The sequence below is a fragment of the Mus pahari genome, chromosome 8 (genome assembly GCF_900095145.1).
Source record: "Mus pahari chromosome 8, PAHARI_EIJ_v1.1, whole genome shotgun sequence".
Taxonomy (NCBI): Eukaryota; Metazoa; Chordata; class Mammalia; order Rodentia; family Muridae; genus Mus; species Mus pahari.
This window is the reverse complement of record NC_034597.1, coordinates 8,253,495-8,269,575: the sequence shown is the minus strand read 5'-3', so window position 1 is coordinate 8,269,575 and position 16,081 is coordinate 8,253,495. Positions and strand designations below refer to the sequence as shown.

Below are 16,081 nucleotides of genomic sequence, written 5' to 3'. Positions count from 1 at the left end.
CAGACCACTTTGCCATGTGCTGCTCTTCACCCTATCATGGGGCTTCATGGGACATAAGCTGACCTGGGAGAGGTTTGGAAACTTGAACCATGAAGATTCAAGGAGCTTTAAAGCCCAGAACGTTGGCCACAGACAGAGTCATGAACTTACCAATAGGCTCCGAGAGACAAGCGTTAAAATAGCAAGATTATAAGCAATTCTAGGCATGGCTTGCTTTTTAGAGAAATCATATGTTTGGCCAGGAAGGAGAAAACCTGGCTCCTTAAGGGTGCTGTACTACCCAGGTTGGGGTAAGACACTTGGGGTGCCATGAGACCAGAATTCTGATACCCTCTGTTGCCTCAAAGCTATATCACCTTGAACCAGCCCATAACTTCCTCCCTCATAGTCCTCTGTACTGTACATACCTGCCTGCCATGTTCTCATTCTGCCTGTTTTTTTTTCCAGCCAGATGTACTCAGTTCTCAGTACTCAATAACTTGTGGAGTTACCTCAGAAAAGTTTTACTACCTGGGAAACTTGAAGTAGCATTACTTTTGCCTCTCAGGCCAAGGGAGTGGAAGTATTCACTCAAGAGGGCCCTCTGACAATCCTAGGGTTCCCCATCCATGCCTTCTGCCTTTGGTGGCTGTCTTTACCTTTGCTTGGTTTAGAAAGCATTGCTGCCTCCCTGAGCGTCCCATGAGCACCACCTCATTTGACTCTCTTGGTACTTGCCCTTGTTTTCCCACTGCCATGCATGCCTAGCTGTTTCATGACAATGGACATGGCATCGTGTGGTGTCTAGAGTCATGTTTAGCAGCCAGAAGGAGGCTAGCCTCACTTACAGCATCCTTAGCATGACTGGGACCTGTAGCTATCTCATGAGCATTTCCGACCAGGAAGGAAGTCACAAACACAATGTAAAGTTTAAGGGAAATTGAGTTCTCACCAGGAAGTAAGAGACAAAACACCAAGAAAAATGTGCCTGTCACAGCTCATCTGGATGGGTGACTACTGTCCCCTCTGCTTACCCAGGGACCTGGTATAGGTCACTGCCCTTTTCTGCGTCGGACTGTAATGGTGCCTAGCTCTTGGGAGTGTTCTGGAATGTACTGCAGGGCACATATGTGTGTGTGTGCATGATGGAGAACTGAAATACACAAGACAGAACCACTTCACTGAGAGGACATGGAGGGCACTCTTGGGATATGCAAATGACTCCTGGACAAGGGAGGCTGTTCAGGAGAGAGTCACGACATTCCTGCAGACCTTCAACTCAGTTTTTCTGAAGAAATTCTGTAGCTAATGCCCCAAATCCCAGCCCTTGGGATTCAGAGCAAAGATGATTACTAGACTGGGCTGCACTGAGACCCTGACTCAGGGGAGCAGGGCTGGGATGTTGCTTGGTGTAGAGTACTTCCTGGGCATGCATATGGCCCTGGGCTCTTTCCACAACTCCACAAAGAAAGGGAAATTTTCTTTTTACTTCACTCGCCTAGGAGCTTCAATTGACCATCATTGGGCTTCTAGACAATGGAAATCTTGCTTTTGTTGGTTAGTATTTTCCTGAAAGTGATGCCAGCCAGAGAAACAACAGAAGGGGCTGTGCCATGGCAGAAGGTATCATTTAACTGGATTGACAGGGCTGGGCTTTTCCCAAGAAGGCCTAGGGAACTTCAGGGCACAGCATTCTGGGAAATGTACATTCTTCCAGGGGACTTCCCAAGCAGGCAGCAATCTTGCCATCCACAGCAAGGCCTGGCTCAGCCTGCATCCTTCCTGCTGCTCTTCCCTCCTCTTCCTCTTCACACATCCTCACCTGCTCTGAGCATCTTCTCCCTCACCCCACTCAGTGCTTGTAGAAGCTACTTTCATCACCAGGCCTAGCAGACCACACTCTCCACCTACAGCAGCTGGAAGATAATACAGTAGTCATTTAAAGCCTCATGCATATGAATCCAGCAGTCAGGATAATAAAACAGGGGGTTATTTTGTGTTTTTTATTAACTGCCTTTTGCCTTCAGTTTGCATAATCATGAGCTGGATTGACAGGCCCTTACTGAGTTGTTCACTGTTTTAATAGAAGGGGCCATAGCCCACCTCCCACTCCTAGTCTTGCGTGATGGAGCAGTCCATGCAAAGCTGATGAATATTTCCTTCACAGTGGCTGCATCCAGCAATGTCATTTTTTCCAGATGGATACTCCATTGTAATGTGATTTCCCACCAAGCTCGACTGTCCTTCTCTTCCATGGCATATTTCTGTGAACTGGATAAACTGCCTATTAAATTTAATTATACCCTGAATGGCCGCATGCCTAGATCTTGCACACACATACCTCTGAGTGTACTGTGTTCCACAAAGATCCTTGAGGGAGACATAAAATTAATCTGGAAGATAGCTTGTTTCCACAGGGACACTATGGAAGCCACAATGCCACCACTATTCTGAGGCCAGCCTTCTCTAGTCTCCCATCTTCAAACTCTTCCTCTGGATTCCTGCTGATGTGAGAAGCAAAGATAACTTTTTGAATTTCTGTGGACCAACTTAACTGAAATAGGACAGTGAAGCCATTGGTTTACAATGCATAATTGCCTTTGCAGAGCTAGGGGCATTTGTAAAGAGGGTCACACAGCAGGCCTAGGGAACCTAGTCTCTTCTTGTGTGCTTCAGTTTGCCTTGGAGTTCTAGAGTTCATGAAGAGGTCTAGGCTACTTACCAGAGAAATAGCTCTTTGTGTTTAGCCTCTTCGTGTCTCTTCCACACAATGACAGTTGTTCTGTGTCTTCTCAGACAAGCAAAGGCTTGTGAGACTGTCACTAAGCTTAACTGAGCTCTACTCAGTGCTCATTGTGTCCTCTGTATGATAAGCAGTGACAAGCCAAGGAGCCAAGGACTATGTGTAGACTGGGAAGCCACTCAGGATTTAGAGACAAGCTCTGTAAGCAGCCACAGGCTGTGAAGGGGAGCTGGAAGGTGGGCAGTTCTCACGGAAGGCCAAGGAAGGTATAACGTAAGGTTAAACCGACCACAGACTCAAGGGGTACATGATACAGGGATGAGAGGCAGCTATCGAGAAAGGGACACTCACAGTGTAGAGGCCTGAGGCTAGTCCTTCAGGTAAAGCTGGAGCTGAGAGCTGGTGGGGACAGTGTGAGCAGGGGTCAGGTGCCCTCCCATCACCGAAGTGATTTGGGCTCTTCTAGTTTCATGGAGATGATGGAGATGATGGCAGAGATGAGGGAAAAAATTCTGAGAGATAATTACAGAAGGAGGAGATGGTCAGAGAGACTAGACCTGGACAGAAGGTATCTGGTACACTCACCTCATGGATGTCATACCTAATACTTCTGTTGCTCTGGGAACCTGATAGGCCCAAGCCTTTAGTTGTGACATCATACACTGTTGAGTGTCACTTTTTGACCTCTATTTTTCTTAGGAGACATTTCAGTGCATCATGGAGGCTGAACAGTATACTGTTGCTATGGTCACTGCAAACCACCTTCTGTTCCATCATGTCCCTGTAATGGTGTCTGTGGCCACTGTAGGCCATGTCCTGGTTCCTTAGACCCCCCTGACTCAGTGGTTAATATTCTCCTTATTCTGTTGCATATACCAAGAGGCCAGCATCCTACCCTTGCGTGCCTCAAGGTATTTTCTAAGCATGGCTTGCAATCCACAGTACCACCATTAAATAAAGCAAGCCTCCTGAACACTTTACTGGTCAGGCTTTGCACTTTCTCCTGTTTCTTAGTCTCTCTTCTTTATTTGTTTGAAATGGAACTCAGAGAAGGTTTCCACCTCCTCCAATAAACGTCTTGTAGATATCTTGTTTTATCCGAGTTTAGCTTCTGGAGTATAATTTTCATGATACAATGTGTCATCTTCTAAGAAGGTATGAATTGGCATGTTGCAGACTCTTCTCAACACTATAGAAAGGCCCCCTCCTCACCTGTGACAGCCTGCCCCACCCACAGTGCCCTGAAGGCATTGCCCTATCCTCCACCAGTGCGGCATCACCTTTTCTACAATGCTCTGGTCCTGTGCATCCGTCTTCCTCCCTTTAGTACAATGCTATTGACTGCCAGAGATGTGTGTCTGCCTCCTTTTGTTGATGGCACCTTCCCACTCACTACATAGTCATTATTGAGCATCGTAACATAATTGAACATTGGCTTCCTCTCTGCAGCTGCTCCTGTGCACTGTCTTGAGTGGCTCCTTGGCTTTGCATAGCATCTGGGGCTCAGCATGGTTGTAGTGCTGCTCACCATGTTCCTGTGTGTCCTATGAGCAGATCCAGAGGGTTCATCTGGCTCAAGTTTCATGTAGGCCAGACTGAAGCCCAGTGGTGTGTTCTCCTTGGGATACCCACATGGCGGTAGTGAGCAGTGATGATCCATGTCTAGAGGCAGCAGGTATACCACAGTAGGTCTATCGTTCCTTCATTGTGAGTGGATAAGCACACAGGGAAACTTGCACTCATTCATTCCCTGGCTGTCTTGAGGCTGCTGTAAACAGCTTGTGGAGTTGAAAGCAGGAATCCGAGGTCACTCTGAGAAAGCAAATATGAGCCCCCTCATGGGAAGCATCCCCTCCCTATGCCCTGACATCATGCTGTCATTCACTCTCCTCCCCCCTTTCTTCTTCTCCCACCCTCTCAGAATTCCAGCGCTGACCACCGGGTCCGACTGGACTTGGGCCTCTGGGACAAATTCAGTGAGCTGGCCACCAAGTGCATTATTAAGATCGTGGAGTTCGCCAAGCGTCTGCCGGGCTTCACAGGTCTGACCATCGCAGACCAGATCACCCTGCTCAAAGCCGCCTGCTTGGATATCTTGGTAGGATCTTTTCTGAACTCTAGGAGGAGGAGGGTTAGGAGGAGGGAGAAGGCTGCAGGAAGGAAGGAGGGGGGAGTTGGAGGCTTCCAGGACCTTCTGAGGAGACCACTCCTCAGTTACTTTCTAGATCTGCAGAACCCTTTCCAGGTGTTGGAATTTCACTGAATTGACAAAAATTCAGAGGTCTCTGGGATTTGATAGGACTTCCCTTGTATCCCTCTCCATTATGATTATGAGAGTGACTCCTCACTGGCCTTCAGTGATGGCTTGCTACCTAGTATCTGTATAGCCTTTTCTAGACCAGCCAGGCCCTAGGGAAGGACTGGAGACTGCTGGAGCTCAGCAGACCTAAGGCCTTTAGGGTGAGAGAAGGCAGAAGTTCTGTGGGATGACAATGTGCTTAAGCAGAGGGTATGGAGCACATGGAGGTCTGTGCTTGTGTTCCATGGTAGGGTGCAAGCACCCTCGCCCCAACTCTGACCCTGACTTCCTGCTAGCCCCTGCACTCTGCTGCCTCTGTCCCTGTCTGCTGCATGATGACTGCCTGTGTGGCTACAAACACACGGTACTGAGAGGGCTCTCCTTGAGTCAGATCCATCATCCCTGTAAACATTACAGCTGTAACTATAGGATGTTCATCTGAGAGGCTGGGTATGGTGCATGCTAAGTATCTAATAAAGACTTCTCATAGTTACCTTCCTGTGGCTACTAACAAATATCTGAAAGACACAAGTTAAGGGAGGTATATTTGAGCTCATGGTTTGAGAATACAAGCCACAATGATAAGAAAGCCATGTATGCAGGACTGTGAGGCAACTGGTCACGTTGTACCCAGAGTCAAGAAAATGCCAGTTTTTTTCAGTCTGGAAGCTCCTAGTCTCTGGAGTGTGTGCCACACACATTCAGGATGCATCTTGTCTGACTAGTTTAGCCCTTGTGAAATACCATCACTCAGACATGCCCAGAAGTATGTGTGTTCCCATAGCAAGTTTAGATCCCATAAGTTGACATGAAGATTAACTATCACAGTTGGTAAGGATCATCCTTACTTATTTTTGGTTGACTAAACTTTTGAAAATAGAATCTTGTTAATCTTCTTTGCTCTAGTACCTGGCTTAGTGCCCGAGAGGTAAGTATTCAAGAAATAGATATTTCAATCAAATGATGATTTATTTTAGTAAAACGTTATTTCTCAAAATGTGAGTCCTACGTATTATTCCTTGAATAACTTTATCTCTGTTCTTCAACATCTGCTAACAGTTAAAAAAGAAGCCATCACCTCAACAGTGGGGCATACTGTCCATGTGACCCAGGCTCCTTGGGGGATACGTTTTCTTCTACCATAGATCTGGGCAGTGCTGTCAGGGTGGGCCGTCATAGATAATGCAGCAAGTGTGTACATGCATACTTTTTTTTTTTTCTTCCAGATTCTCAGAATTTGTACCAGGTATACCCCAGAGCAAGACACCATGACTTTCTCTGATGGCCTTACACTAAATCGAACTCAGATGCACAATGCTGGCTTCGGTCCTCTGACTGACCTTGTGTTCACCTTTGCCAACCAGCTCCTGCCTTTGGAAATGGATGACACAGAAACTGGCCTTCTCAGTGCCATCTGTTTAATCTGTGGAGGTATGACTCCTTAGAAACCGTCACCAAACCCCAGCTGAGCAATTACAAAGTCACAGAAGAGATCTCCTCTGGGGTTCTTTTGCATGGAGAAAGGTGTGATTACACTGGGCAGTTGTCCTTCTTTCTGTTGCAGACTAAGTACTAGTGTTTGAGCTCCTTCTGCTCTGAAAGAAATGCCAAAATGCAGTTTTTCCTCTTTCTCTTGTGCTTTTGTAAAAGCAGGATCATACTGCTGTGTGCCCAGGACATTGTAGTGATGACCTACATGAATCACATGTTATTTGAATTCAAATCACCACTTGGTCTTCCCCACCATACAGGTGCCTACCTGGTGGGCTGGAATAAAGTATGGCCCCTTCTCTGTAGTGACCCCTGCTGGCTAACTAGAAGCCAATTTTAGCTCAAAAGTAATGGTTGTAATGAAGGGGAAAGGTTATCCACCTGGCTTTTACAGGCTGCCCAAGGTTCCTTTGTTCAGCTCAATGCTGACACCATCTGGCCTTAAGAGGTAATTCTTGCCTCTGGACTTGAGCAAGTGGGCATCAAATGAGCTTACTAAGGGGATATCTTCAAGTGTCACTGCTTAAAGCAATTGCATTTATTCAATTTAGTGTACAACTGAGTCACCAAATAAAGCCACTGTACAGGAGGAATAGGAGACAAGGAAGGATAGGCAGCAGTCCCTGACTGTCTGAACACTAAACACTGAATACTTTCTCCTGCCATGCAGACCGCCAGGACCTTGAGGAACCAACAAAGGTAGACAAGCTCCAAGAACCACTGCTGGAGGCACTAAAGATTTACATTAGAAAACGACGGCCCAGCAAGCCTCACATGTTTCCAAAGATCTTAATGAAAATCACAGATCTCCGCAGCATCAGCGCAAAAGGTATGTTTTCAAGGGTGGAAAGTAGAGCAGAGCTTGGCCAGCCTTTGCTTTGTAAGTCCCGTGTTTTAATACCAAGAGTCCCATTACTGCTTAAGTTGGATGTCTATCTCATAGAATTCAAAAGGAACTAGCATTGTCTGAGCACCCATGTGTGTGTAGTTGAGAGCGCCTCAGGTTTCCTTAGGAAGACATTGTGATGTTGTCTCTGATGTGAGATAGTAAAAGCAGATACCACTGCCCAGTGATATTAAGAGATAATTGTTTTAGAATGGATGCTGGGTAGACGAGCAACTCTTCCAAGATGGTGTGTTTTTTTAAGACTGTTGTTATTGCCGGAGCTCATATGCATGCCCTTGGAGGTTAAAGGACAATTATGTGGAGTCACTTCTCTCCCTCAATCTCTGTGTCCTTTCTAGGGCACCAACTCAGTCAAGCTGCTTACAGAGCAAGCTCTGAGCCCTCACCACCGCCCCCTTTTTTTCAGGTTTTATTTTTGATTCCATACATTTTATTCCAGCTTTTCAGATAACTTAGGCTTCTATACACTCAGCCTATTTTTCCATGGTGCCCTAACCCCTAGGCAAATGAAGGTCACTGTGACTGTAGCTCTGGTGTAGGCACTTCTGAGTAAAGGATTCTTGCCTGGCGGAGAGATATAAATACTCTCGCCTCATGATTCTCAGTCTATGTGGCAACTCAGGCAACTACAGAAATGCCTAGAGGCTTCTCATAGCTGGGTGCAGAGGGCTTTTCTATGGAGATGACTCAGCAATTATTCCTTGTGCCAGCCATGCTATTACCTATCATGCTCCTCCCCATTAGCAGATTCTACACCTCAGGATCTTGGCAAGTCAAGACACAAAAGTGCTTAAATGCACAGTGAACTTGCTTGACAAGAAACCCCCATTCTTTTTTGTTGTTGTTGTTGTTTTGTTTGTTTGTTTGTTTTGTGGGTTGGTTTTGTTTTTCTTTTGTTTGTTTGTTTGTTTGGTTTGAGGGAGATGAGGGGAACATTCTAAGTTCATTTCCACCATAGGATTAAGAGATGCAAAAAGACAATTGAATGGATGTAATTGAATGCAGAGGAGAGATGTATGTGAGAGAGAGAGAGAGAGAGAGAGAGAGAGAGAGAGAGAGAGAGAGAGAGAGAGAGAGAAAGGGAGAGAGAGAGTGTGTGTGTTCCTATCACCCTATAGATATCCATTCCAGTGACCTGAGGATTAGCAGCCACACACAGAAATGTCCCAAGCCCCATATTAGCAGAGTCAGTCCAGGAATGCTAGCCACATGGTTCTGAGGTAGTTTTGGTATTTACATGTTTCCACCTAACCAGCTGCATGTCGGGGTGGGGGGAGGTGGTGGCATGAAACCACCTGGTGCTGGACTGGGTTGCAGAAAACCACCAAATACAATCTTTCCATTGTGGAAACTGCCCATCCTTTTTACCTTTATTTTCCTGATCTTTCATCAGTGACTTCTCTTTGTAAATTTTATATCCTGAATTTGACTGAAGCACTGCAACTATCAAATATGTACATCACATATCTCCACTTCTTTTCCTTAAAGACTGAGAACTTCTGGTGTGCCCTATTAGTACATATTCTGTTTTCAAAGGGAGTGGTGGATCAGCCTGTGCCTGAGAACCAATCTAACTGGGATCTCGAAGCACACTTGACATATCTGGTGGCTGACATTCCCAGTGTAAACACCTTATATTTTTTACTTCCAATAAGTTGGTTCTTTTCAACAAAGACACAAGTCACTTGATACCTGTATTACACAACTTTTACACACCTGAAGGTGAATGTTGGTTTCTTAGTATCTAGCTGAGCCCTTATCTGACAGGTTTTCTATTACCTCTTGAAAAAGGTGCAGAACGTGTAATTACCTTGAAAATGGAAATTCCTGGATCAATGCCACCCCTCATTCAGGAAATGCTGGAGAATTCTGAAGGACATGAACCCTTGACCCCAAGTTCAAGTGGGAATACAGCAGAGCACAGTCCCAGCGTGTCCCCCAGCTCAGTGGAGAACAGTGGAGTCAGCCAGTCACCACTGCTGCAGTGAGACATTCCCTGCTGTTGCAGACATTCCCCAGGACCTTCCGTTCCAGATTGAAAATGCAAGGAAAACATTTTTACTGCTGCTTAGTTTTTGAACTGAAATATGTTAAACTCAAAAAGGACCAAGAAGTTTTCATATGTATCAATATATATTCCTTACTGTGTAACTTCCCTAGAAATACAAACTTTTCAAATTCTGAAAATCAGCCATTTCATGCCACCAGAATCTAGTTTAAAGCTTCTACTTTCCTCTCTGAACAGTCAAGATGCATGGCAAAGACCCAGTTGAGATGATTTAGCCCTGGTTAAGTTTCTGAAGACTTTGTACATATAGAAGTACGGCTTTGTTCTTTCTATACTGTATGTTGGTGCTTTCTTTTGTCTTGCCTACTCAATAACCAAGACACCAAGGTTGTGGAGTAACCACTGTACATCCACTGTACATCTTGCTTTCATGAATACCAAGGCCTCACGGTAAGGAACCAGGACCTTTGTACAGTACAAGATAAGACTAAAGACACTCTGGTTTAAGTAGTGGAAGCCTCTCCTTGCTTTTCCATGCTCTCAAGCTGCATTCTTTCTCTTATGTTGCCCAGATAGAGTATGCCACTTCACTGCACTAGCAGAAGAGAATTCTGTATCAGTGAAACTGCCAGTTCAGTTAATCCAATGTCATTGTTCAATTGTTAATGATGTCACTTTAAATTAAAAGTGGTTTATTCCTTAATGACACAACTATCGAATGAAAAAAATGAAGCATTTTTACAGTCATGATAGCCTCCAAGGCAAAAACACTGTCCAGTGTTAATAAGTTTGTTTACCTGTTCACAAGCCATTGGAGAAATATCACAGGATAATCAGCAAGTTAGTCTGCCGTCTGGACTCTAGTGTCCAGTGTCCTTGCTGACTCAGGCCTGATCCTGGGATTTCCCCCAGTCTTGATGCTTGAAGGTATGGGCAAGTGGCCTCCTCTGGCCTTGTTCAATCACCATGATGCAGACTGATAGCTCTGGGAGAATGAGTAGTTGACAGACTCAAGTGTCGGCTTCTGAGTTCTCATGTAAGCACTAGTGGAATTTTTGTTTGTTCGTTTTTGATATATTAGCAAAAGTCTGTGATATACCACTAGCTCTGTTTGTACATTGAGATGGTTTAACAGTGCTTTCTATGTTCATATACTGTTTACCTTTTTCCATGGAGTCTCCTGGCAAAGAATAAATATATTTATTTTAAAGGTGTGTGGGAACTTTCACTATGGTTTCACCTTCAGTAAAGAGTCTAAGAACACAGTTCCATTTTTAATGTTTAAATTTCATTTCAAAAAGCAGGTCTGTAGTCTGCAATCATGACAATTAAAATCTGTGCTAATGCACGGTAATCTATAACAATTCTACAAGCCAATCAGACAACACATGACATTTCAATGAGTAAAAAAGAGCATAAAACTGTATGTGTAAGAACAAAATGTTAAAAGGCCTACCACAATAATAAAAAACCATCAATTACATCATCACATTAAAATAAGCCAGATGTACAAAATTCTGAGACAGAAAAGACAAAGGACAACACAAGGTATTTTTGAAAAATGTTCGTGCTCTTTGGGCACTTAATTAAACATTGCAAAATCAACATCTTCTTCTTCATCAGACTCTGCAAAATATTTTACTTCTTTCCTAGCCCGACCAGTCCGTGGGAGAGCAGGTGGTTCAGAAGTGAAGTCTGAAGGGAAGATGTCTACATCTGAATCTTGATCAAAAGATGTTTTCTTCGGTTTCTAACCACCCACCAAAACAATAAAAAGGAAGGTTAAAAATCTCAAAGTAAGGAAAATACAGTGTTAAGAACTATTATTCCTTATACTTACATTTATGGCATATTACCAATAACCATACTTTTAATATTATAATTGACATGCTAAATTAAGACTAAAATGAATTATGGAAGAAAAGACAGATTAGATATGGTAATTGCCTACCTTGGGTTCTTTTGTCATCAAGAGCCCAGTTAAGCTCTCATCAGTGCAACATCACTAATCCAACACTTTATTATTAAACAAGTATATACATATCCACATCAGAAAATATTTGAGTTACCCTATTTTTAAGAACATATTCAGAATTTATGGGAGCAGAACAAGACTATGAACAGTATATAGCACACACTACCACAAGTATTGATAAAAAGTATTTTAAAAAGTCACAGAGTAGATTAGAAACAGAGAAGGGAAGTGATGGAGAGGACAAATCTCTAAAGCTATAACCATCCATATGTGTATTTGTAAGTTTTATGAGGAAGATAAAATAAGTGGCAAAGAGAGTGCAGCTAAGGCCACTCAAAAGAAAGGAGGTTTCTAAAGAGTCAGATTAATTAGAAATAAATACTAGGCATAGTCAAACAAACTCATTTTTTAAAAATCAAATTAATCCAAGTTCGTAAGAATATTCTAATATGCAAGTAGCATATACCTACAATAGTTCAATAGATGAAACAAAGGTTCTGATTAAGTTGACTTATGGTGCTCTCTCTGCATAAGAATTAGACTAGTGATACAAATAATGATGTCTCCTGCTGTCGCTCTGACAGGGCATCCATCAGGGGCGACCACATGCAGTGCAGACCATGAGCCATGCTTGGAGGTGTTCTGCTTACCTTGCTGGCTGTTTTAGATGGTTTCCTTCCAGGGTTATAATCACCTTCATTTTCTGAGCCTGATGCTTTCCTTTTCTTTGCCCCTCGGCCTTTACCTAAAAAACACATGAAAAAACTTTTTCCTCCCAAAGGTAAGTAAGATAAATGCCCAAGAATTACAATTCTTTCTTTGGCATGCCCAACAGTGGGACCTGCAATCCTACCTGCACACTATAAATGACATACATAGACTTTGACAGCATGGAGTATATGTTGACTAAAGAGTATTTTAAAAATATACTTAAACAAGTGAGAAAATCCTGGAAATAAGTTTCAATGATTAAGTTCTGATAAAAGACAAGCATTGTACAAATACAACTACTGAATTTAGGAATCAAACTTCTTACAAGAGTGAGTAAGTTACCTGTCAAAAATCAATAAACTTACAAGGCTTCATACCATGCCTGCCTATATATTGACCTCCATAGGTTCTCCGATAATTTATTTTTTAAGCTTTCCTCAATAAACCACACACAGGAAGTGAGAGGCAGAGGTTGGACAGACCCAAGGAAGTTCGCTGTGGCATCTTTTTGTCTTATTTTCAGTATATTTATTTAATCTGGTCAATGTTTTAACTCACAACTAATTGTACTAAACTGCTCTATGTCCTTCACTAGAATGCAGTATGGTACAATGTGTATGTGAGCCAATTTAAAATAAAGTAGGTACCCTGTCACTAAACTCAATAAAATTGAAGAAAGAAATATTTTCTTTATAGCTTGTATTTAAGAATTATACAAAGCCAGTCCTCACCTTTTGGTGTTGTAGTCTTCTTTGGAATGCCAAATTCAGAATCTGAGTCAGAGTTTATAGTCTCTACTACCTTCTTCTGTTTAGGGGCTCTCTTAGCTTTAGGGGCTGTATCTGAAGGTGGTTTACCTAGTAAGCAAACATCCTTTTAGTTGGTCAGTGCAATGTACTTACCATCAAACCAAGCTGGTGTGAATTCTGTAACAGTGGATGTTATTATTATTATTATTATTATTATTATTGATAAGAAACTGAGTCATTAAACCAAGAAATGTTTTCTCTCTGCTTGGTGCCAATATAAAGATAAATATCATCCTATAGATGATAAAACAAGTATTATTCAATTTGGCATACTTTTTTTAGGTAATTCAATTGAGATAGTTTAAACAAAGAATATTAAAGGAAATTACACTGCATCTTTTAAATATATATTCATGTCCAAAAAATTATCTTTGACACACTAATTATATAACCCATGTACAAGCACACACTAAGTTGTAGTTTATAAAGATAATTTAGTAGAGGGAAGAATTTTATTGGTTGTCTTGTTCTCAAATAGAACAAATACAAAGCATCTCATTTCCCTCTAGTAGTTAATATCAAGACTTGGCATTTTTATGTGGAAAGAAACATGAAAATCCTAGATCCATAGATACAAGGCCCACTTTATTGTTATTATGTTTAAAAAAGAAACCTTGTATATATAGTTCATATAAACACTATAATCACTTTGTACTTGTGCAATAAAAATGAGACTGGAAAACAAATGTATTAGACGGATTGAAATGAGTGGCAAAGGTTCCTATTAGAAACTGAAAAGTGTTGCTAATGCACTGAAAAGCAGAACTGAGTCTCAAGCTGAGATAAAACATAGTGCCCCTCACTGGTGAACAGCAGAAGGAACTGTGCATGAAGAGGGAGCCAAAGACTATGGCATTACTCCTTCTGATTACTCATGACTAAATCTACTACAGGAATCCAAAGGCAGCTTCTAGCAGGAATGCATGTTCATCACAACAGGGCCATAGAAACCAGTATTCTCTGGTCACATTTTCAAGCCTGAAGAAGTTATATGGCACTTTCAACACCTCCCACCAGATATTATTTAAATATAGGTTGCCTTTTGCTGCAAAATATTGGAACTACAGAACATAATGAGAATAATAATATCTGTAAATCAGATTAGCATAGGCAGTTCTTAGGAGGCAGGGCTGTAGTGTGTCTTTTCTCTGAGGTACTAACTGCTAATTGTATTTCAGGAAGGTAGAGAAAGATCTTGCTGAGGTCTTTGAAGGCAGCTTCTCAGTTCAACTAATACAAGCTCCATCCAGCTAGCAGAGAAACAGCTAAATAGGCTAGGTGGAAAATGGTCTGGTCTTTTAGTTAATGTTAAACTTGAGCTCATTAGCTTAATGAAAGAAACATGGTGACAGATTTCAAGAAGGGATATATGTCCCACAGTATTTTACAAGATGCTCATATGAAGACTTAAAGAAAAAAAATCTCTTAAAATATTTTTGAATGTTTTTGCTTAAGAAAAATTACATGTATTTATTTGCATACATGCCTGTTTTTCCTTATGGGCTCCACATATATGCAGTGCCCACATGACCAGAAGAGTATATCAGATCCTAGGTACTAGAATAAAAGGTATTTGTGAGACACCTGATATAAATGCTGGGAACTGAACCTAAGTCCTCTAAAAGAATAGCAAGTGCTCTTAACCACTGACCTATCTCTCCAGCCCTAAAAATGATATCTTGAAAGGAAATTATAGAATCTGTCTTAGTTAGAGTTCAGAACCTAACTGACCCCTGGGTATGGATTCAAGCATAAATATTTACTTAGTAGGTGATGAGAGAAAGTACAGAATTTAGACAATGAAGAGCAATCAGTCAAGGGGTCAGTTATCAAGCCAGCCCATAGTCTTGAAGCTTAATTAATCCTCTTGAAGAACTTTGGAGAGCCAATACAACAACCCAGACTCAGAACCTGAGAGCCTTCTATACCTGCTTTTCTCAATCACTGCTGGAAGGTAGCTGGGTGAGGTGGGGAGAGTTAATAAGAAATGTAGACACTAGGAGGACTGACTGGGAAGTGAGTGCCATGGGGTGCATTATGTGAAATCCCCAAATAATAAATAAAAATATTATGCTGGATAAAAAACAAAAAAAGAAATGTAGACACAGGCCAATATGTCTTGAAGATGAGGTGAGCCTGTTGGGGTGGCCCCTAGAATGCTGCCTGATACTCCTCTGCACAATGTCCGCAGAGTTCTAGTGCATCCAGATAGAACAGCCTCTTATGATGATCAGTTCTGCTACATCCAGTACACATGTGTCTCTAATGGTGTATACTATAGAACTCTTTGCTTTTAGGGAGCAGTCCATATGGCTTAATATCTTACCTAGATGTGTATTTTTAAAGTAAATATTATTTTTAAGTATAAAGCACTAATACTGAACTTAAAAATGAACAAGTTACATAGTTTGCAACTGTATAATATTAATAAAGCAACTCAGCATTTTATGAACAAAGGCTATGGTGGGGAGGGAGAAACTATAATTCAAAAAGAAAAGGAATATGCTAACTGTAGGAAGGAGAACTAACATAATATTGAATCAAGATAAATGCGTATTTTCCACCCAATCTACCAAAGGAGCTTTATAGGAAAACTATCTTTTCTTACAATTATTTAATCTTGATAATTTCACATATTTATACAATGAAACATGCCAATATCCACCCTATTTACCTTCTCCAATTTCTCTCATATCTGCTCCACATGCCCCTCTTCCAACTTCATTTTTTATAACCCACTAAGTCCAATTTAATGCTCCTATGAGCAGAGGAACCCTAGTAGTGGGATTGCCTTCAAAGAATGATACCCTCCCTATGAAGTCATCAGCTGCCAAGAGCTCTTACGGTGGGCAACCTTTAAACTCAATTCTTTTTCTTTGGGGGTGGTAGAATGTTCTAGACAGGGGTTCTCTGTTTAGCCTAGATTATCCTGAACTCACATTCTAGACCAGGCTGGCATTAAACTCACAGAGGCCTGCCTCTGCCTCCCCAGTGCTGGGATTAAAGAAGTGTGCCACCACCAGCTTGCTAAACTGCAATTTTAGCATGTTTTACCTCATATACAAACTTAAAAACAAACATTTGAAAGTAGGAGGTGTGGGGGACTTAGAATATGGTCTAATAGATATTTTAGCAATTCTTAAGTTTCACAGTCAAGTA

At 42.0% G+C, this 16,081-nt stretch overlaps 2 protein-coding genes across 3 annotated transcripts in view; one reads left to right on the top strand and one right to left on the bottom strand.

Annotated features, from left to right (window-relative positions):
• The window catches only part of Rarb (retinoic acid receptor beta), a 334,463-nt gene extending 323,826 nt beyond the window's left edge, over nt 1-10,637 (top strand). For both annotated transcript variants that reach the window (XM_021202966.2, XM_021202968.1), the window contains 4 exons: nt 4,644-4,820; nt 6,248-6,452; nt 7,183-7,341; nt 9,211-10,637. In XM_021202966.2, the coding sequence (XP_021058625.1) occupies nt 4,644-4,820; nt 6,248-6,452; nt 7,183-7,341; nt 9,211-9,407 (738 nt within the window). In that variant the 3' untranslated portion in view covers nt 9,408-10,637. The remainder of the gene's footprint in view (nt 1-4,643; nt 4,821-6,247; nt 6,453-7,182; nt 7,342-9,210) is intronic.
• A 51-nt stretch (nt 10,638-10,688) lies between these two features.
• Nucleotides 10,689-16,081, bottom strand: part of Top2b (DNA topoisomerase II beta) — a 70,001-nt gene continuing 64,608 nt past the window's right edge. Inside the window, exons 34-36 of the mRNA XM_021202964.2 lie at nt 12,845-12,970; nt 12,053-12,147; nt 10,689-11,177 (exon numbers count right to left, since the gene is read on the bottom strand). Coding sequence (XP_021058623.1) covers nt 11,010-11,177; nt 12,053-12,147; nt 12,845-12,970 — 389 coding nt within the window. The 3' untranslated portion in view covers nt 10,689-11,009. The remainder of the gene's footprint in view (nt 11,178-12,052; nt 12,148-12,844; nt 12,971-16,081) is intronic.